This window comes from Bubalus bubalis, chromosome 14 (assembly GCF_019923935.1).
Source record: "Bubalus bubalis isolate 160015118507 breed Murrah chromosome 14, NDDB_SH_1, whole genome shotgun sequence".
Taxonomy (NCBI): domain Eukaryota; kingdom Metazoa; phylum Chordata; class Mammalia; order Artiodactyla; family Bovidae; genus Bubalus; species Bubalus bubalis.
This window is the reverse complement of record NC_059170.1, coordinates 48,552,616-48,575,688: the sequence shown is the minus strand read 5'-3', so window position 1 is coordinate 48,575,688 and position 23,073 is coordinate 48,552,616. Positions and strand designations below refer to the sequence as shown.

The 23,073-nt window shown below is 45.1% G+C and overlaps 1 protein-coding gene across 3 annotated transcripts in view; it reads left to right on the top strand.

The window, feature by feature from the left end:
- The first annotated feature begins 401 nt into the window (after positions 1-401).
- Positions 402-23,073, top strand: part of MAP3K8 (mitogen-activated protein kinase kinase kinase 8) — a 34,479-nt gene continuing 11,807 nt past the window's right edge. Inside the window, exons 1-5 of one of the 3 annotated variants that reach the window (XM_025264260.3) lie at positions 402-522; positions 1,773-2,429; positions 7,697-8,929; positions 13,269-13,630; positions 21,824-21,991. In XM_025264260.3, coding sequence (XP_025120045.1) covers positions 13,292-13,630; positions 21,824-21,991 — 507 coding nt within the window. In that variant the 5' untranslated portion in view covers positions 402-522; positions 1,773-2,429; positions 7,697-8,929; positions 13,269-13,291. Of the gene's footprint in view, positions 523-1,772; positions 2,430-7,696; positions 8,930-8,962; positions 9,327-12,209; positions 12,659-13,268; positions 13,631-21,823; positions 21,992-23,073 lie in introns of those variants that run through there. The other 2 variants (XM_044928041.2, XM_006067775.4) reach the window with 2 other exon arrangements.

Sequence of the window (23,073 nt, the reverse complement as noted above, 5' to 3'; positions counted from 1 at the left end):
GCCACTCTAGGCTGTAGCCTGGCTCTCAGGACACACCCCTGATGCCCTTCCCCACTATCCATGGCTTTGCTGTTAGAACAAGGATGAAGCTCCAGGGTGACAGAGAGATGGTGGCCCGTGAACACCCTTCACTGTCAGAGATTTTCTACTTCAGTAGAAATAAGAGATATTCTGATGGATTACTAATATTAGAAAAGGTGGGTAGAGCACAAAAACAAATAACCTAAAACATGTCAAAAGTGTTAAAAGTTCATGGACACAGCTTTTGCTGGGCTGATAAATATTTAACAACCAGCCTTGTGAAAGCCCTGCCCTGGTTTGTAGTGTTTGCTGGTTTCTGTGGTGTAAAAACTCCCACGATGGCCTATTTTAGGCTGCTAACTCGAGGCCACTGAATGCAGAGTTGGAAAAAGACATATGGGCACCCATCACGGTGTTGTATTTCCACCACGGGTATGTAGTAGACATGAATGACCTCAAGAGCTGAGAAACAATTCCATGCAATAGAATAATCAGGATGTGGTAAGTTTTTATTCTTTATCACTTTGTCTTTTATATAGATTTAATTTACTTATAATTTTATGTTTAGTTTTGACTGTACTTAACAACCAGGTCTCATGAATCATGAGGAGTTTATCGCCGGCTCCATGAGCTGAGAGAAATAGGCTCCATTCCAGCATGTCTATAGGCATCTGGGCAAGGACTCCTGTTTTGGGGAGAGTCTTGGCCTAGGGGTGTTGCGGTGTGCGAGAGCTGGGTGGACAAGAGGGAGACACTGCCCATCCATCTGCCCTCAGCAACCAGGAGAAGGTCTCAGGATACCCTTAAGCCCAGCAGTGCCTCCAGGCACCTATCACCCGACCCAGGACCAGGGTGAGAGGGGCAGGAAGTCTCTCTGGGATCCCACAGACCCCAGGAAGAATTAAAGCTGGCTTCCCTTTGTGCTTGTGAGGCTGTGCTCAGTGGTGTCTGACTTTTTTGTGACCCCGTGAACTGTAGCCCGCCAGGCTCCTCTGTCCACGAAATTTTCCAGGTGAGAATACTGGAGTGGGTTGCATGCCCTCCTCCAAGGGATCTTCCCGACCCAGGGACTGAACTCGAGTCTCCTGCATCTCCTGCATTGGCAGGTAGATTCTTTACTGTGTCAACCTGGGAAGCCCAGTTTCCCTTTAAGCATAAGCAAAACTAGTGTTCCATATCTGAGGTTTCCCGGGCGCAGCCCTCTTCCATATCTCTACCCACTAGGAGACAGATGAAATACCTTCACAACCTCTCTTCCCATGATTAGAGACAAAAGATTATCCATCTGAAGACCTGGAGGAGGTGTGCGGAGGCTAGTTGCTCCACGGCAAGTGGAATCTTCCTGGACCAAGGATAGAACCTGTGTCTCCTGCACTGACAGGCAGATTCTTGACCCCTGGACCACCAGGGAAGTCCTTGCAATTGTCTTTAGTGCTGTAACTGCAAAGGAAAACCCCAAATGTATTTAACTCACTTGGTTTAAAGCAATCATATGAGAATAAGCACCCAACACCCTTTTTAAAGGACTGTTTGAAATAGTAATCCAGCCAATTTCCTAATGTGTATTGTGCAAAGAACACCATTCCAAAAGAAGTTAGTAACGATTGTTTTTGGAGAGGATGTTATTATAGTGACTTTTTTTCTACCTCTGCATTTACACTTGCAGATCAGGCTGTACTTAATTTTTTAAAACAATTCCTTGCGTCGCTGGGGCAGTAAGTTGCCAATAGTCCCTCATATCGTGTTTGCAGGTGACATCTGGTCCTGGGACAAGGAGACTCTGGTTAACAAGGAGTCATGGGAGATGCCTAGCAGAGAATGCCCACAAACACACCAGGGACTGCTCCAGTGCGTGGGCCCACACAGTTAGGGGGAGTCTCGTTGCTGAGTCCTCTTCCCCCCTCTACAAATGTGAAAAATGAAAGTAATTGCATCTGCCGGAGGAGAGAGCCCCAAATGGTTCCTTGATGGGGGGGCGCATCCTGAGCCGTGTGGTAATCTCGGAAGCCGGAGATTAGGAAATGCTGCACTGGGAGTTTCCATTCAGGAGGTGGAAGAGATAGGCACAGAGCAGAAGTTTCTGTTTTCAGAGTGTGGCACATTTGAGGAAGTCACAGCACAAAGCAATGAATGAAAAAAGAATACATTTCATATAAAACGGGTGCAATTTAGGTACTTTGAGAGTCTGGAGTTTGAGCTTTCTGCACATTAAGAGCAGAAGGTGTCTGGTTCACACCCAGGCCCGGTATACACAGGTTTATTCAGAGGTAAACACCAACCACAGCGAGAGAGACCAGGAAGCAGCGGGTTTCTCACCCCAACCCCCACCGGAGGACTCCATCTCTGCCCCAGGCCCATGGCCTTCCTATCATTGCTGGTCCCACTTTGCACCATGAGAGCAAAAGTTGGTGAGTACAGTGAGGTCCCCAAAGGGGTGTGTACCTGTGCGTGTGTGTGTGTGTATGCACTCAGCTGTGTCTGACTTTTTGTGACCCCGTGGACTGTAGCCCTCCAGGCTCCTCTGTCCATGGGATTTCCCAGGCAAGAATACTGGAGTGGGTTGCCATTTCCTTCTCTAGTCCCCAAGGTTGAGGATAAGACAAAGGAAAGAGGTGGACAGAGAAAACTGTCCCCTTCATCCTGGTCTGTCCCCTGCCCTGAGTCCTAGGAGGGATCTGTAGGGAAAAGCCCTGCACAGTGATGTGGAGGAACATAGATACCCTTGTATTCCTTAAAGGCGCAATGGTCAAGAATCCGCCTGCCCATGCCGGAGACTCACAAGATGTGTGTTCAATCCCTGAGACAGGAAGATCCCCTGGAATAGGAAACGGTGACCTTCTCCAGTATTCTTGCCTGGAAAGTTCCATGGACAGAGGAACTTGATGGGCTACAGTCCATGGGGTTGCAAAGTGTTGAATGTGACTGAAAGACTGGGCATGAACATATTCCTTAAGGCAAGGGTCCCCAACCTCCAGGATCTAATGCCTGATGATCTGAGGTGGAGCTGAGGTGATAATAATAGAAAGAAAGTGAACAATAAATGGAATAGATTTGAATTATCCTGAAGCCATCCCCATTCCACCTCCACTGCCCGCCACCCCCACCCGCCAGTCCATGGAAAAGTTGTCTTCCACAAAACCAGCTCCTGGTGCCAAAAAAGTTGGGGACTGCAGCCTTAAGGCATTTGGAGGCCTCTGCGGTCCTCTCTGGGATGCTACAGGGTGACTAAGGGGTCAGAGTGAAAGGTACTGTTGCTCATGTGGTCCCCGCAAGTCTGATGGAATCCCTAATCCACCCCAAAATGCTGAGTGAGGCCAACAGGTCCATCTGCCAACAGCTGCAGGGGGCCCAGCCTGGGCTGGAGGAAACCTTTTATGTGCTAGAGGAGCAAGGCCAAAGCCCATGGAGCATCGGCAGTGGAGGTGGGGCAAGGAGTGGGGCAGGTGGTCCAGAATCTTCCCTCCCGCCCCACCATGCTTCATCCTTCTGTCTGCTGTGTCTTTTTAGTGGCATCCAAGCTAAATACTCTGACAGTGCAAGTTTTCACATTACAGCCTCGATACTTAGAAAGAAAATATGAAAACATTCAATTATCATTAAAATTCACTTACCATAAGAAACCTACCTGTTGAAATGAAAAAAATCAAGACCTACTGGATTTTTAAAATGGAATTTCAACTGTTCAGAAAATTTAAAGATTATTATAATGGTTTTACATTTATTACTTATGTGTCTGCACACTTTCTCATCTGAAGGTTATTATCAGAAGTTTAAAGAGGACATTGGAGAAGGCAATGGCACCCCACTCCAGTACTCTTGCCTAGAAAATCCCATGGACGGAGGAGCCTGGTAGGCTGCAGTCCATGGGGTCGTGAAGAGTTGGACACGACTGAGCGACTTCACTTTCACTTTTCACTTTCATGCACTGGAGAAGGAAATGGCAACCCACTCCAGTGTTCTTGCCTGGAGAATCCCAGGGACGGGGGAGCCTGGTGGGCTTCTGTCTATGGGGTCACACAGAGTGGGACACGACTGAAGTGACTTAGCAGCAGCAGCAAAGAGGTCATTATTCAAACCTCTTAATGGCTAAGAGGTTTTACACATTACTTCTGATTTACTGACTATGCCAAAGCCTTTGGCTGTGTGGATCACAATAAACTATGGAAAATTCTTCAAGAGATGGGAATACCAGACCACCTGACCTGCCTCTTGAGAAATCTGTATACAGGTCAAAAAGCAACAGTTAGAACCAGACATGGAACAACAGACTGGTTTCAAATTGGGAAAGGAGTGCCTCAAGGCTGTATATTGTCACCCTGCTTATTTAACTTATACGCAGAGTACATCATGTGAAATGCTGGGCTGGATGAAGCACAAGCTAGAATCAAGATTGCCGGGAGAAATATCAATAACCTTGGATATGCAGATGACAACACCCTTATGGCAGAAAGCAAAGAGGAACTGAGGAGCTTCTTGATGAAAGTGAAAGAGGAGTGTGGAAAAGCTGGCTTAAAACTCAACATTCAAAAAACTAAGATCATGGCATCTGGTCCCACCACTTCATGGCAAATAGATGGGGTAAACAATGGAAACAGTGATAGATTTTATTTTGGGGGGCTCCAAAATCACTGCAGATGGTGACTGTAGCCATGAAATTAAAAGATGCTTGCTCCTTGGAAGAAAAGCTATGACCAACCTGGACAGCACATTAAAAAGCAGAGACATTACTTTGCCGACAAAGGTCTGTCTAGTCAAGGCTATGGTTTTTCAAGTAGTCATGTATGGATGTGAGAGTTGGACTATAAAGAAAGCTGAGCTCCAAAGAATTGATGCTTTTGAACTGTGGTGTTGGAGAAGACTTTTGAGAGTCCCTTGGACTGCAAGGAGATCCAACCAGTCCATCCTAAAGGAAATCAGACCTGAATATTCATTGGAAGGACTGATGCTGAAGCTGAAGCTCCAATACTTTTGCCACTTGATTCTTCAAATAACTGACTCATTGGAAAAGCCCTGATGCTGGGAAAGATTGAAGGTGGGAGGAGAATGGGATGACAGAGGATGAGATGGCATCACCAACTCAATGGAGATGAGTTTGAGCAGGTTCTGGGAGTTGGTGATGGGCAGGAAAGCCTGGCATCCTGCAGTCCATGGGTCGCAAAGAGTCAGACACAACTGAGCAGCTGAACTGAATAGGTAAATATGCATGTGAAAGTGTTAGTCGCTCAGACATGTCCGACTCTTTACAATCCCATAGACTGTAGCCCACTAGGGCCTCTGTCCATTGAATTCTCCAGGCAAGGGTACTGGAGTGTGTTGCCATTCCTTTCTCCAGGAAATCTTCTCAACCCAGGAATCCAACCCAGGTCTCCCGCATCGTGGCCAGATTTTTTACCACTTGAGCTATCCAGGATAGTGGGTAAATATGTATAGCTGCAACAAAAGCCAGATAGCAAAAAGTTATGCTGATTAAATCAGGCTCAAGTTCCACTTAACTTTAAAAACATCTTATTTAAAACTTTACTAAAATTCAAGATTGAATGATCTTTCTCAAACACTTGTATTTTATTGCTATTATAATTTAAGAAAATGAAATATTGATACATTTTTCTTCAAGTCACATATTGCTGTTGTTTAGTCGCTCAATTGTGTCTGACTCAGTGACTCCATAGACTGTAGCCCACCAGGCTCCTCTTTCCACAGGATTTCCCAGGCAAGAATACTGGAGTGGGTTGTCATTTCCTTCTCCAGGGGATCTTCCCAACTCAGGGATCAAACCTGTGTCTCCTGCATGACAGGCAGATTCTTTACCACTGAACCACCAGGGAAGCCCAAGTCACATATAGGTATCCTCCAATTTATTTCAGCTTACCCCAGTGTTCTAGAAAAATACTAAAATTTTTATGAATATGAAAAAGACTGGAAAGCAGTGTTCTGTATTCTATTTATCAGTATAGATCTGGTTAGGGTTACATAGACTGATGCACTGACTGAAGCATCTACCGTAGTTAATCACCTTGGTCCTGGGGGTGTAAATGAGCTCTGATTTCCGCACTACAAATAACAAGTCTGTTATGTCTCAATGCATCTGTGGAGAAGCCTCTTCAAGTAAACTGCAACCTTGCAGCTCAGTTTTCAAGTGCATTTTGCTGGCTGCAAACAGCCATCTCTGCTTTAATCAGCCCTCTCTGGCTGTGCATGCTCCCCACTTGGTGGCTTCTCCTCAGCAAGCTGAAGCCTCACTTTTCCAGCACATTGAGCAGGATTGCTTTTGCAGCCTGTGTAACAAAGTCTTGACTGAGAAAAATGCAAGTAGTCTGCAAACTTTTTCTTTCCCTTCAATTGTTTTCTCTCTCCAGTAATCCGGGTCACCAGGGCCAATCTCTGTTAGACATTAAAGAGTGAGTAAAGCCTCTTAATTCACCCCACCAGATGAAATCTGCTATTGCATAAGCAGTGAAGAACCAGAGAGAACCCCCCTGGAGCAGCTATTTCAGCAGCTCCCTAAAATCCAGCTATATTTGGAAGATCTCTGTGTAGGAACCAAGGCTAATACTTAGTTCCCAGAAGATTAGGTGTGGTTTTCATGAGCTCATCAAGGGGGTGGTTCCATGTTTCTATTTTTAAAATGTTTATAAAACTCACCCTTCCTTGGTGGAAGACAACAGATAAGAGGAGAGACGTTTCTCATGTTACAGTTAGAGGCAACAACCCGGCCAATCTTGTTCCCAGAGAAAAGACTAAGTAGTAAATGCTTCAGTTTCAGCCAAGACTGGGATAATCTGCTCTTGAGTTTCAGCCAAATTCCACGGAGTCCGCGTCCAGGCCATTCGGGCTTCTCCCAGCCTGGGCGCTGGCAGTCTCTGTGGAGTCAGAGCAACTGGGTCGGTCCAGGTAGCAAGCCCTCCTCCAGGAGCAGAAAAAGCCTAGTCCCCTGGATCAGGTTGGGGGTGGGGAGTGGTTCAGCACTGGGGCCACCTAGAAATGGCACATGCCCATGTCATTCATGTCGCAACACCCTAGTATTTAAAATAATCTGGGGGATGCCTTAGTCCCCAAACAGTCCTCACCATTTTACTAAATTCTTGGGCCCCTATCAATCACCTTGTTACCATCGTGGGAAACAGGAGCACAGAGAAATGAGGCTAGCACATCTCAGCTAGCCTCCCTCCACTGGCAATTCTCAGATGACTTCTTTGGGTGGGAATAACAGTTCACTTTCCATAGGAGAAATATGGAGAGTCTTAGAGCAGGTCCGATGCAGTCTTGAAAGACATTTGAATCTGGACTCCACACGGCACATCCAAGGTCTGGGTCGCTAGCAGGGAGAGTGGGTGTGTGCCTAAGAACAGCAGTCCACAACCTTTTTGGCACCTGGGACCAGTTTTGTGGAAACAGTTTTAAGATCCTGATGCTGAGAAAGATTGAAGGCAGGAGAAGGGGACAACAGAGGATGAGATGGATGGCATCACCAACTCAGTGGACATGAGTTTGAGCAAGCTCCTGGAGATGGTGATGGGCAGGGAAGCCTGGCATGCTGCAGTCTATGGGGTCGCAGAGTCGGACTGGACTGAGCGACTGAACTGAACTGAGAAGCGGGTGGTGGTGGATGGTTTGGGGGAGTGATTCATGCGCATTACATTTCTTGTGCATTTTGTTTCTATCATTATGACATCAGCTCCACCTCAGATCATCAGGGATTACATCCTCGAGGTTGAGGACCCCTGCCTAACAGCATCTCCTTCGGCCTGTCTTGCAAAAGGTACCCAGCAAGACTCAGGCACTACTGGCGGGAGCGTGAGAGCAGGTACTCAGTAGGTACTGGGAACGTGGATTTCGCCGAGGGGCGCTGTTTCCCTAGAATCTTCTTCCGGCTTCCCTGGGAGTAAACGCTTTCCACTTGGGAAGGACGATCACTCTAGATGAACTTTGAGCTTCTGCCCCAGCAGGATAGACTCCCAGATTCGACGCTGGGGTTGGGAGGAAATCAGGGCAGACATACTTTGGTATCGGGCAACATCACCAATAACTAGTTCCAATGAAGGCCGGAAAGAGCGAAACCAGGTTTTGTTGGCGCGCGATCCCGGCCCGGGTCCAGGGGTTCGCCCTTACCCCATACCAAACTCTCCTGGTTTGGGCTTACACTGCGGCCGCCTCTCGCGAGCCCTGGAACTTGAGTGGGTGCGGGGTGGAGGAGGGCGCGGAGCACCGCGCTGTGTCTGTGACCTTAACCGCAATCTGAGCCCAACACCAGCACGTTAGGAACTACGATCTTCCTTCGGGGACAGGGTGCCGAGTCGCGGTCGCCCTTGCCAACTCCGCATCCGGGTGCCCTCTAGCACCCTGGCTGCCGGGTAACCCGGCTCAGAGGGAACTCGTAGGTGTTTTCCCAGGCCTAGAGCCGGTGCCGCGCGGTACTCCTTGTCCCCGGGAGGCGTGGCGAGGCCGATTCCGCTCAGGGCGCGCCCCACCCCTGCCCCGCCTCCAGCTCCGCCCCGGGCCCCGAGGGCAAGTTGGGGGAGGGGGAGGACGGAATTTCCCAGCGCGGGGGCTCCGGCCGCCCCGCAAGCCGGCGGGCTCTTTCTGTTTACGGAGAGAAAGGGGAAATGGAAAAGGCGGGGAGGCGGCGGCTGGAGTCTGCTGCGCCGCCCCTCGGCCGGCTCAGACGCCGTGACTCAGGGGCCGACGAGGGCGGCCCGGGAGCGCGAGCTGCTCAGGGCTCATTTGGCAGCTCGGACCTGGACTGCGCGCCACGCTCCGGGGCCGGTCGCCCTGGCTCCCTCTTCTGCTGTCGCCGGGCCTGGGGACCCCGGAGCGCCCGGCTCCCGGGGGCTGCCCACCAGCTGCGACGAGAGCCGTCGGGGGACCGCGGCGGGAGCGCTCCGCTCGCGGGACCGCGCGGAGGCAGCAGGTAACGCAGACTTTGGGGGCTCGGGGGTATCGTTAGATCGCAGCCCTGCTGGGTGTCCCGGGGGTTCCCACCCTGAGATCCGGGGAGCCCCGGCATCAGGGCGTGGGGGTGCGGGGTGTATTCCGGGGCTCCAGGAGGTAGGAGCTGCCCGCTTCCAGCTGCGGCGCTCCGGTGCTGCGCGCGGGTAGTCGCTGCAGCCGGCACAGCTGGAAAGCACCTTGCGCAAGGGTCTCTCGGGGCGCCGCCCCCGACTCCTCCCTCTTCCTCCTGCTTCCCGGATCCCGAGTGCGCGAGCAGAGTAGGTCCCGGCGATGCACCCGGAGGCTGGGACCCGCTGTCTCCGCGCCTCCCGCTGCGTGCGCCACCTGCACAGCTGCTCTTTCTCTGCCCAGACCCGGTGAGTGCACCCCGGAGGCGGGGGCCCCCAGCTGCCCCTCGCCCTAACGAGGGTTGCTCTTCTAACTTAACTTGCAAGCCCTTTAAGGCTCCCTTCTCTTTAAGGAAAGAGATGGGAAGAAGGGAGTAGGGGTGGGGGCTGGCGGGACCGAGAGACATGGAAGAGCTGAAACTTAAGTTTCATGCTTGTTCCGTGGACCGTCTTCTGTGACTAATAGGGTGATTATAGCAGAAGACCAGTGCTGGGTTTTTGGCCTAAGAAAGAATGTTCAGGGGAAAAACGTTATTTCACAGATGTTTCCCCGTGGACATTCAGTATTCAGGATTCCGAAGTTTAAAAGGAAGAACGGCATACAGATTTTCCCAAAAGTTAACTGTCTTTACGTGAAACACTGCAGTCTGTTTCATTTTGGGAAAGACATATTTTGGACTGCTCTTGATGAAAACAGGGAAAGAAGCGCTAATTCAGTTGGCCTCTGTATCTGTGCCCTGAGTTGTAGGTACTTGCCAAGTAGAAGGTTATCTGAATCGGCAAACGCCCCCAGATCTGATGGGTGGAGGTTTGTGTGCAGTGTTTCGGACTGAGGTCTCCTGAAAGGAAAATTGGAGAGTTGAGGCACATAGAGATTTTGGAGTGGCTGTACTTTCAATACAGTGAGAATGGCTTCATTCTGGGGTTTTTTGAGAACAAAAATATCATTAGAGAAAGTCTTCCTGGATGTGTGCCCCGAGGGGCAATGTAATATTTTGGCAGAAAAATGTTTTAAATGGGAAGTACCACAGGGTATAATCATCCTTTTGTTAAGTAGGAACTTAGGCCAGTCATGTTGGCCATTTTCACTCACACTTGCCAGGAAACCCTCAACTTTTGTTTGTGTAGATGAAAGAAGCCAGGAGTATGCCATTTATGTTTAGGAAAAGTATTTCCTCTTGATTGTATTGCCAGTGTCAGAAATAATTAAGAGCAGATAATTTTGACTATGGTGGTGGTTTAGTTACCCAGTCATGTCTGATCCTTGTGACCCAATGGACTATACCCTGCAGGCTCCTCTGCCCATAGGATTTTAGACACAGACAAATGGGCAGAATTTTGACTATATCTGCCCATTTGTCCATGTCTAAAATTGGTATACTCCCCAACTGCAGTAAGAACCAGTGATTTAATGCAGATTTTTTTTTTTTTAATTGTAAACTGTGTGGAGAAGAGTCCTTGTGGCTACCGTGGAATACAGATACCATCACCATTCACACTTTTTCTAGATGGCTACTGATGGTGAAAAACTAGGAAATTGTTAGCATTTTGTCTGCCTAGTTAAGGCCTGAAAGTGCTAAGGCTTTTGCCCAGAACTTTAGTGGATGAACTGGTCATCAGGGTTGCCTCGGGAGCACACAGATTTGCGTGAGAGGAGCGTGGCGTTGCTAAGGAATTAGTGGCACGGAAGACACACTCCTCCACCTCCCTGCCCTCCCTCTGTGCATTCCCTCCCTCCTCTAGCTTCCAGTTTACGGGTGTGTGTGTCTCCGCCTCTTAGGTTTTACATATAAATGCTCCAGACTTTCTGGAGAATATAAGAACCAAAACCTGCCTTTCCACTCTCTGGATCAGCTGACTTGTAAACTGTATGGACCTTTTTCTCTCTTTCTTTAGCCCTGTTACCCCTGGGAACTTTATTTTCTCTCTGGCCAGCCTTTTGAGAAGTAGACCTAGCAGCTTTGGAAGTTTTTAGCCAGTGGGATCCTAAATTGGGCTGTTTTTTGTTTTAATTCCGTTTTTTTTTTTTTTTTCCTGTAAATTTTGCAAGTAGAAACTGCAACTAAACAGCCCCATGAAACCCAAGTTGAACGTTCCTCCATTAACCTAAGAAATTCCTTTCAGAATTCAACAGACTCCAAGAGCCTAAATCAGTCTTCCTCAAAGACCCGCTAGGTCTCAGAGAGGGGGGCTTCCTTTGCTCTCTAGATGCAACTATCAGTGATAACAGCCATCAAAACGTTTCATAGGTTTCTATTTTTTTTTTTTTTTTGTCTCTTATTTTAGAAACAATCTTTAAAACCTTGCTGCAAAGAAGTGGGGGAATAGGTAGCCACATCCCATTTGCAGATAAGAAAGCTGCTCTGTTGAGGTATCTGCAAAGCCAGGAATCAGACCCGTCCTTGGCTTTCATGCACATCATAGCAGCTGCAAAAGACATAGTTGATTCACTGTGTACCAGACTCTGCACCGAGCACCTTGTGCTCTTGAGCTCCTTTGATCCTCACAACCACCTATGAAGGACATGCTGTTATTACTTGCATTTTACAGATGGGGAAGGTTGATGTGCAGTGGGGTTAAAGAGGGCTTCGCAGGTGGTTCCGTGGGTAAAGTACTTGCCCAAGATTAGCAGACAGAAAAGGAGAGGCTAGAGATTGGATCCCCTGCAATCTGAGTCTAGGTGGGGTGTCAGACTGCAGGATCTTACCTTCTTATCCCAGACACTGTTTGTAGAGCAGAAATTGATCCCCCAGTAACTTAATGGCACAGAACTGCATGGTTCATTTCTCCAGTGAAATTCACCAAGAGGTCTGTGTCTGGGTCTTGTGGGCAGGTGGCCCTGAGATGGAATATTTCCCTGGGTTTGGTGTGTGTGCTCCAGGTTGATGGGAGCCTGTGGGTTTTATTTATCCCTGTGTGCATTGAAGACTTATGCTTTTAAGAACCTGAAACATCTCTCAGAGAGAGGCTGCTTCCAGGAGTGTAGTAGTTTAAGTAGACATACATACCTTTCTATTTTCTTAGGTCCCTTAAGTCTTTTTATCTTTAACCCTTTGGGATGGGATTGTTCCAAAATCCTGTGTTACAGCCTCACAGTTTACAATTCATTTCTCTTCATTTTCTCATTTACAGATCCCCAAGTATGGCTCCCGATGTGTGTAAAAAACTGAAATACAGTTTTGGCTAAGCAGACTTAGTTGACCTTGTCTGTGTCTTGCTTATGATAGATTTGGCTGCCCTGGCCTCTTACCACAACTTCTAGAGAGTCTTTGATTTAGATGTTATATGAACCCTCTTGAGTCTGTGAGATGCATGCTTTGTCCCGTTAAAGAGTTCTGGTCACAGGAGGGGACAGCTGATTACAGGTTAAAAGAATCTTCTCCTTTCTCATAGCCATCCTCAGCAGAAGGAGGATTTGAGGTTTGCTGTCTTCCTTCTAAGTGAGCCGTTTAATTTATTTGCATCAGAATTATTCCTGAAACTTGACTTACCATCACCAAATTTGCTTAGATTAAAATCCATTTGAGATGCTTCTGGCTTCAAGACCTGAATTTTATTTGCAAAGCTAGCTCCTGAATTTGGTAAAGGAATTTTTTTTAAGTGTATTTCTATTTTTATTTTATGTATTTATTTATCTTTGGCTACACCACGTGGCTTAAAGAATCTTCATTCCCCCACCTGGAATTGAACCTGGGATCCTGTGGTAAAAGGGCTGAGTCCTAACCACTGAACTGTCAGGGAATTCCCAGAGAGTTTCTTTTCTTTTTAAATTCACCCAAGGCCTAAAAGTCACAGAGATCATGTAGAAAGGGTTGCCCCTTTTGGGAGAGCAGCAGGTTGGAAACTGTCAAGAACCAGGCACCTCAGCTCCTGCTCCTCAAATTCACACTTGGGTTTAGTAAACGTTTATTTTCAGAGGCTATAGCTGAAGCCAGCAACTCAGTGAGTAAGTGGGTAGCTAGTGAGTTCACTGGATCTCAGGTTTCCTCTCTGTAAAGTCAGCACCAGATTAAAGGTTATCTCAGGTCCCTTTCTTCACTGTCTGTGCACTTGACCTCACACACCCTGTGGCTGGAGCCCCTATTTTATGAACAAAAGCATATAGAAGTCTGTACCCAGTCAATCTTGTCGGTTTCCTGTTGATCGCAAATACACACACAGTAAAGTAAGTAGTCGCGCTTTCTTCTGCAGACTCTTTGGAGAGCCCAGCAGTGATGGAGTTCATGAGCACCGGGAGTGACAACAAAGAAGAACTCGATTTATTAATGAAACATTTGAATGTGTCCGATGTGATAGACATTATGGAAAATCTTTATGCAAGTGAAGAGCCAGCGGTTTATGAACCCAGTCTGCTGACCATGTGTCAGGGCAGTAACCACAACGAGGAGGAGCGATCTGAGTCTCTGCTGCTCAGTGGGCAGGAGGGGCCCTGGTTGTCCTCAGTCAGATACGGGACCGTGGAGGACTTGCTTGCTTTTGCAAACCACATATCCAACACTGCGAAGCGTTTATACAGACGCCGACCTCAAGAATCTGGAATTTTGTTAAATATGGTATGTTTTTCCCTCATCAGTTGAGTGCTGTGTGTTCAGCTTCCTACTCCTGCTACATTTAATGCTGAGTGGGATTTGAACGTTGTTCAGACTGGCTGCCAGGTACAGTTTTTAAAAATGGAATATCTGTAAGAATGACCTCCGTGTGAAAGATGCAAAAAATACAGCCTTCATTAAAAGTTTTGTTTAAAGAATCTTCTCCATATTTTAGAAGTAGTTCTACAAATAGGTAGTTAAGAAGAATGAATTTTAATTTCATTATTCACTAAAGAGCTCACTTGTCAATTAAGTCAAAGAGAAAGGCTTTGAGACTCATGTGAGAGGGGAATAAAGACTTTGTCTTTATAGATATATATTATATAGTATAGTTTATGTATAATATTATATAATTTACAGGTATACAATATAACGATTCACAATTTTTGAAGGATATACTTCATGTATATTATTTTAAAATATTGGCTATATTTCCTATGTAACACAGTATATCCTTATAGGTTATTTTACACATAATAGTTTGTACCTCTCAATCCCGTACCCCCTTCCTTTCCCTCTACCCACTGCTAGCCATTAGTTTATTTTCTATGAGTCTGTTTCTTTTTTTAATATTTATTAATTTGTTTTATTTTTTAGATTCCACATATAAGTGATATCATACAGTGTTTGTGTTTGTCTGACTTAATTTCACTTAAAAGCATAATACCCTCCAAGTCCATCCATGTTGTTGCAAATGGCAAAATTTCATTCTTTTTTATGACTGAGTAGTAGTCCATTTTGTGTGTGTGTGTGTGTGTGTGTGTGTGTGTGTATACCACATCTTCTTTATCCATTCATGTGTTGACAGATGGTTAGATTGCTTCTACTTCTTGGCAATTATAAATAATGCTGCTGAGAACACTGGGATGCATGTGTCTCATTGAATTATTGTTTCCATTTTTTTCAGATATATGCCCAAGAGTAGAGTTGCTTGGGAATATGGTGGTTCTCTTTTAAGTTTTTTGAGAAACCTCCATCCTGTTTTCCATGGTAGCTGCACCAATTTGCATTCCCACTAACAGTGTAGGAGGATTCCCTTATCTTCACAGCATTCGTTATTTGTGTTCTTTTCGATGATAACCATTCTTACAGGTGTGAGGTGATATCTCCTTGTAGTCTTGATTTGCATTTCCCAGTGATTAGAGATGTTGAGCATTTTTTCCTGTGCTTGTTGCCCATTTGCATATCCTCTTGGGGGAAATGTCAGTTGAGGTCTTCTGCCCATTTTTTAATCAGGTTGTTATTTTTTTGATGTTGAAGAACTGTAGGAACTGTTGGTGTATTTTGAATATTCACCCTTTCCTTATTGGTAGTATCATTTGAAAATATTTTTTCCTGCTCAGTAGGTTGTCTTTGTGTTTTGTCCTTGGTTTCCTTTGCTGTGCAAAAGTTTTTAGGTTTAATTAGGCCCCATTTGTTTATTCTTGCTTTTATTTCCTTTGCTTTAGGAGACAGATCCAAAAAATATTGCTATAATTTATGTCAAAGAATGTTCTGTTTAATTAACATTTTTGAAGGCTGAATTTTTGTGCCCCTCTTTTGTTACATCTTGAAACATCATAGTATTAGTACTGGCTAAATTCAGTTCTTGTAGAAATGTAGTTTGTGGGCAGTAAGTAGTTATCCAGAGATGCTCTCTCTTTAATTGGTGAGGTATGAATGACAAGGGATATATTTGTTTAGTTATCCTAAGTATGCAAATAATCCAAAATATTGTGACAACACTTAGTTGCCACAATAGAAGATCAGGTGATGTATTGGGGTGTGCTTAGTCTCTTAGTGTGTCAAAGGTGAAGGTAGGTGCTGGCTAAAGGTGATCTAATTTTTGGAAAAGAACAATTCTCAAAGGAGTGGGTGGGAACTTGCAAAACATGCTTACTGATGATGAAAGCACCTCAGTTTCCTTTGGTGCATAAATGGAGAGATGGTTAATATATGGAGGGTGGCGTTGAACAAGTAGAGTCTGTACCAAGTACTTAATTATTATTATTATTTTTTGTGTACTGCATTTGTTCAGTTCAAAACAACACAGTGATTTAGGTCAGCTGTGTAGCGAATTGTTTTGCTAGAAGCCAGCTGTGTTCACCTATCGCTCAATTGCCAGCAAGATTGCAAAATCATGTTTTACAAAAAAAAGTAAAGGTTACATTTTGCATTGTTGTATGACTTGCTTTGGTCTGGATATGCCAAACTGTATTTGATACTTAATTTTGTCTTGAGAAGAGTACTTCTTTTCATACATGGGAAGTCATAATCCGAACTAGGGGTCATACCTGTTTGTCTAAAATATAGCTGGAGAACTCTGGTTCAAAATAACATATGTGTCTATGATCAGAAACATAATGGTTTATGTGTTTCTTTTTTTGCGTACTTACTTCTTAAAATGATTATTTTAAAGGAAACCATACAGAATAAACACATTGTTTTTGCTTGTAAATATGTAGAGACTTCCCTTCTTTCCCCTGGCCAATCAGACTGATGAGAGATGGGCCATAGAATTGGGAATGTGCGGAAGGGAATTCGGGGAAATTTCGTTTCTCTGCTTTACAAGATGATGGCTAGTCATCTACTAAACATGTTGGTTCCAAGTGTACCTTCATATGGACCACATGCTCCCTTCCAGGATTTGTCCATTAGTTTGTAGACAGAGCTCAAACATCTACAGGGCATGAGGTGCTTTTTCAGGTGCTAGAAATACAGTCTGTGTTTCCTGGTCACTTTCTGTGTGCTGAAGGAGGCAAGTAAACATGTAATTATAATGCAGTGTAATATTTCTCAATACAGCTACGCCCTGATCAGGGGAATGGTCAGGCAAGATACCTCACATAAACATGAGGGTTGATAGGAGGAAGGGAGAACATTAGAGAGGCCTCCAAGAGGAATTAAAAAATAAAAATTTTTTTCCCCTTGTTTTTGGCCACACCATGCAGCTTTCAGGATCTTAGTTTCCCAACCAGGGATTGAACCCTGGGCCCTGGCAGAGTGGAACTGCTGAGTCCTAACCACTGCCTTGCCAGGGGAATTCCCCCCAAGAGGAAGTGATGTTTTAATTACTGAGTTGGAATCAGCCAGATGAAGGGGATGGAGAGCAGAGAATGTTCCAGATGGTGAGATTGGAGGCATAGATACATGGTGTGTTGCTGGCAACTAACAATCACAGCACCATGGAATTAGACAGGGTGGAGGGCCCAGGAATTACAAAAATAACCTGAAGCACAGGTATGTGAAATGGTGGTCTGCATGTGTGTACAGGTAGCAGCTATTTTCCTAAAAATAATATTTATAAAGATTCCTCCAACATCCACAGGACCTGGGGAAGAAACGTGAGGAGACTAAGCCAGGGATTGCTTTGTATGAGGATGCTACAAGTTACCTATAATCTAGACCAACTCTCACCCACATCTGGGATTAATAGCCTAAAATGAGTTCTCAACACTCAACTCTTGGGTGATTATTGGGAAGCTGAAGATCCCTAAGGAGCTCACTCAGAGGTGTGGGTGTGTGATGCTGAGTGCTGCTCCTCAGGGCTTAGTCACGGATTCCTGGCTTCTCAGTCTTAAAAAACCTTAAAGATACTTGAATCAAGCTCTCTCTCTCTGAGGCTTGGCTCACCCCATTCATCATCTCCAATAATTGCTAGGGCATTTTTGCCTTTGCTTGGAAAACTATGACGAAGCATGCATCATATTCTGGGGTGTATATGGTCATATCAGGCCAACTGATTGCAGAGAAGTCCTTCCTTAGATGGCACAAACATTTATCTGTGAGCCCCCTTAGTCCTAGCCCTACTTCTTGGCCATAAAAATGGGATGAATCTCATAGGTATATGATGAGTAGTGGTAAAGAGGCCCTTGAGTTAAAGTGCCCGGCATGTATCTCAGCTCTGAAATGGATTAGGTGACACCAAGCCAGCTACTGCAACCTCTGTGCCTCTGTTTACTCATTTGTAAAATGGGTAAATGGCCACATTCACTCCACATGGTTGTTTGGGGCAAATAATAAGTGACCTGTTGCACATTGTGAGTGTTGAAAGGACACAGGCCATTGTGGTTGTCACGCTCCTTCCTTACGACAGTCCTCCCAGTGTTTACAAAACTGCACGTCTTCCCTCTTCTTCCCTCGTCCCCCACGTCTTCCCTCTTCTTTCCCCATCACCCCTGGCTGTGCCTGCCCCTTCTTGTGCACTGTGCTGTTAACTTTCCTCCTCCTTGGGTCTCAGGCCCCAGCCGGTGCCCATCTGACAGCCCAGAACTTGAACCCAGCTGTGCCTTTGCTATGGGACCAGCAGGGGAGCACAGAGCCAGCTTGGCCTTTGTTCTAGATCCCTTATCTCTCTTCATGTAGCCCAAAGTCACATCCATTTTCTAGCTACCACATCACCCTTATGGAATCATTCTCACTGACTTACCTACTCAAATGCTGTTTCTGGGCTGGTGATGGGTCATGCCAATGGCAGTGATCAGGATGAATAAATGGACAGCATAGGGGCTTCCCAGGTGATGCAGTGGTAAAGAATTCGCCTGTCAATGCAGGAGACGCAGGAGATGTGGGTTCAATCCCTGGGTCAGGAAGATCTCCTGGTGAAGGAAATAGCAAACCACTCCAGTATTCTTGCCTGGAGAATCTCATGGACAGAGGAGCCTGGCGGGTGACAGTCCACGGGGTTGCAAAAAGTTGAACATGACTGAGCAACTGAGTGCACGCGCGTGCGCGCGCACACACACACACACGGACAGCTTGCCTCCAATGTCTGCACTTGAATGTGGCTTTAGTACATGAAAGAGTTGACAGAGATAATGGACAACAGAGATTTCCAGAAGATTATTTACTTGGGCTGCTAGAAAGAAGAAGAAGAAGGGGAAAAATATTTCAAACCCAGATAGGGAAGGTCTGGGGCTTGGGAAGATCCCAGGACTTTGCAGAACCACATACTGGCCAACACGTGTGTGTCACCCTGCACGTTCAGGGTCTGTCATCAGAGGTGGCGTGGAGAACTCTCAGGGCGTTCAGAGAAGAATGTGGGGAATGGTACACTGGGGTGAAGGAACTGCAGAATTTGATCTAAAGAGGAGAAGGCCAAGCCGTCTCAGTGGACTATAAATTAGGCATTTGGTCACTGGGTTCAACTTTAATTATAACCTCTGGAAAACTGAAGGCTCTTATCTAAAGAATAGGAGCTGTGGCTTGAGGTCAGACAGACCTGACTGTCACTGCCTACTGAGTTCCTTAACCTCTTCAAGTCAGTTTCTTCATCTCTAAGTGGAGATAAAGAGAGTCCTTACGTCACAGACTTGTGCGAAATTGATGTGTTAGTGTGTGATGTACTCAGCGCAGTGCCTGGCCAGAGCTAGCACTCAGCAGATGGCTGGTATTGTTACTCTCATCCTCTCAGCTAAGAGGACACTGGGCCAGAGTGGGTTAAAGCAGATTTGAGTTGAACAAAAGTAACACTTTCAAGTGAAGTCAGACAAAGACAAATATCCCATGATGTCACCTATATATGTGGAATCTAAAAACATGATACAAAGGAACTTATTTACAAAATAGAAACAGACTCACAGATGTCGAAAACAAACATGGTTACCAAAGGAGAAAGGTGAGGGGAAAGGGAGAAATTAGGAGTTTGGGGTTAGCATGTACAAACTGCTACATATAAAATAGATAAACAACAAGGACCCGCCATATAGCACAGGGGATTCTACTCAGTATCTTGTAATAACTTAGAATGGAAAAGAACCTCAAAAAGAATATATATGTGTTTATGTAACTGAATCACTATCCTGAACACCTGAAATTAACACAACATTGTAAATCAACTATACTTCAGTGATTTAAAAAAAAAAAAAAAAAACTAAAAAAAAGTAAGATTTTTTTTTTCGAAGGCTGCTTAAACCCTGAAGTGAGCCCAGGAGAATCAAGAGCAATTGGATCTGTAAATATTTAATAACAAGGAAGGGGCGGTAAAGCCAGTGCAGCTGAGTGCCGGGAGCACAGTTCTGTCTTGAGGACTAAACCCACCATGTCCCCAGCCTCCCGTAGAAGTGGCCTCCAGGAACTTGAGGTGACGCTTCTTGAAACGAGGTCATATTTAAAACTTGGCAAGACCACAGTCTCCACTTAGTTATGGTCCCTTTCGGGTCTTGCACAGCGGTCAGGCTCAGTAAATGCTAAAGTTTTGAGTGTCAGTAACTTCACATTTCTAAGTATGAGCCTCTTTCTCTGTTTCATCCCCTGACTAATAGTGCACATGTCTGTGGGGTGTAGCTACGATTAGCAATAATTGGTCCTGAATGAATAACCCTTACGGTCACCAGGGTTGTTCCCAGAGCAGAGTCGAGTAAGCAGCCCAGTGGGTCTGGAGATGAATTGCTATCTTCTCTCCCCAAGTGATCCTCATTCCCCTGCAGCCTCTTCCGTTCTTGAAATAACTTTGTGTCACTTTAATAGTCTCATAATTCCTGAAGTCATAATATTACTAATGACTTGTAGGTAAAACCTGTATTTTTGGGATTCTAGCCCTTGAAAAAAACCATACACCATTTTTTTAATAAAAGAAATGTGCTCCAGGTCACCTCTCTTGTGAACTTATTGTTTTCATTTTATTTATTATTATTTCTCCCTTTAATTTTTCGCTCTTTAAAAATTGAGATAGACTTTCTATGCAGTAGAATACACAGAGGGCTTCCCTGGTGGCTCAGATGGTAAAGAATCTGCTTGCAATGCAGGAGACACAGGTTTAATCCCTGGGTCAGGAAGATCCCCTGGAAAAGGAAATGGCCACCCACTCCAGTATTCTTGCCCGGAGAATTTCACGGACAATGGAGCATGGCAGGCTATAGTCCATGGGGTCGCAAAGAGTCAGACATGACTGAGTGACTAACACACACACACAGAATACAAAGATCTTTAATATCCAGTTTGACGAGTTTTGACATGGGTACATACCCTTATAATCCATACTGCTATCGAGATATCTCTCTCTTAATTTTTTAGTTATTATTTTTATTTATTTATTTGTGTTGATTTACAGTGTTGCATTCATTTCAGGTATGCAGCTAAGTGTTTCAGTTATGCTGTATATTCTTTTTTAGACTCTTTTCCTTTATAGATTATTGCAAAATATTGAGTGGAGTTTCCTTTGCTATACAGTAGGTCCTTGCTGGTTATCTATTTTATATATAGTAGTGTGTGTATGTTAATCTCAAACTCCTAATTTATCCTCTCCCATTTCCCCTTTGGTAACCATAAGTTTGTTTTCTGCTTTGTATATAAGTTCATTTGTATCTTTTTTTTTTTTTTAAGTTTCCACATGTAAATGATCTCATGTGGTATTTGTCTTTCTCTGTTTGACTTCACTTTGTATCACCTCTAGGTCTATCCATGTTGCTGCAAATGGCATTTGTTCATTCTTTTTCATGGCTGAGTAGTATTCCATTGCATATATATGTACCACATCTTCTTTATCCATCTTAGGTTGTGGCTCTCAGTTTTTGAGTTAGCTGTCTTGTTCAAAGTGTCTGCTGACACTCAGAGCTCAGGGACTGTCTGTCTCTTGTTCTTGCCTCCTCAGCACCAAACATAGAGCCTGGCCCATATCATGCCCTCAGTAAACATTAAATGAGTGAGTAGATGAGAGAGAATTCTGCCCTTGCTTTATTTATGTCAACTTACAGCTCTGGCAAAACACATTGTTTCCCAGAATCCTCTGTGATCATCAGTTCATTTCCGCACTGTCTCTGTGTGCATCACCTCTGAGTAATAGTTATGCAGACTAACAGGTTAGCACATTTTAATTGGAAACCAGTCAGCTTGCGTGTACAGTTTACATTTCTGCAATCTTTATTTTCAGCCTTTTGGTCACAACAATCAGGGTGCCTTAGATAAACCATTTTTAAAGTTCTCTTTCGCAATGAATTACTCACATGCAGATAGAAATACGATCAGGTCTGGCCAGTGACGTGTTTCTGTTACATGCTTTCTCTGTCTTGCTGAAGCTCTAAATATAGCCTCTGTACACTGTTAGGATTATATACAGTGACATTCATTTTTAACACTGCATGTAAGAATGTGTTCTAACATAACCAGTTCCTGAAGGGTGGGTCTTGGAAGAGAACCTTGCTGAAATTCTCACCCTCCTGCATGTTTGCTTTGTTGTAGGTAATCACTCCTCAGAATGGACGCTACCAGATAGACTCTGATGTTCTGCTCATCCCTTGGAAGCTGACCTACAGGAACATTGGCTCTGATTTCATTCCTCGGGGGGCATTTGGGAAAGTGTACTTAGCACAAGATATAAAGACTAAGAAAAGGATGGCATGTAAATTGGTATGTACTTCATAACCAGACACGGTGCCCTGAGTGTTGGCGTTGGGGCTTTTGTGTGTTTCTTTACCCAAAGCTGGCTACCCTTTGATTGCCTCTTGTTTGAGGGTGCTCAATCCAACACAGCATCTGTGTTTTATAGATAGGCTTCCTACCTGGGGTCATTCAATCCCCAAGTCTACTTAAGTACAATAGTTGAATTTAGTTTGCACTGGTAAAAAAGAAGGTACTAGCTTACTTAGCGCCAGCTTGGATGCCTGCATCCTTCTTGTGGTAGGATAGGGGAGGGAAGCTCTCCTGCAAGAGCAAATTTATTTGCTGCTGTTTTTAATCTCACCCACAGGGGAGGGGACTAGGCAGGGAAGTAGACGCTGTTCAGAAAGCCACAAGACTTCTCAGGACTACAGATTAAAGGGCTGAATTTATTTATTTATTTTTAAAATATTTATTTATTTATTTTGGCTGCACTGGGTCTTAGTTGCGGCATGTGGGATCTTCGCTTTGGCAATTGGACTCTTAGTTGCAGCATCCTGGATCTAGTCCCCAACCAGGAATTGAACCTGGGCCCCCTGCATTGGGAGCGTGGAGTCTTAGCCACTGAACCACCAGGAAAGTCCCCAAAGGCTAAATTTAAATAGACCAGTATTGAAGACACCCCATCTCTTCTTATTAAACATTAAGCACCCGCTGAGGTGCCCTCATTTTGGAATACTGGCCTGATTTACCAAAGTGAGCAGGCACACACCCTATGACCCAGCAATTCCACTCCTGCAGGTGCCTGACCAGTAGGCATGCATCCACGATCCCCAGAAGCCATATGCTGGAGTGTCCATAGCAGTACTGTGCAATAGCCCCAAACTGGAAAGTTTGCAGATGTTGAAATGTGGTATATTTATACAATGCAATGCTGTCCAGCAGAGAGAAGAAATGACTTACAACTGCAATGATGTAGATAAATCTACAGTAGGTGAAGCTAGAACAGCTGGACACAGAACAGGATCTGTTCTATGAGATTCCACTTATACTGAGTTGGCCAAAACATTTGTTCAGGTTTTCCCATTACATCGTATGGAAAAACCTGAAGG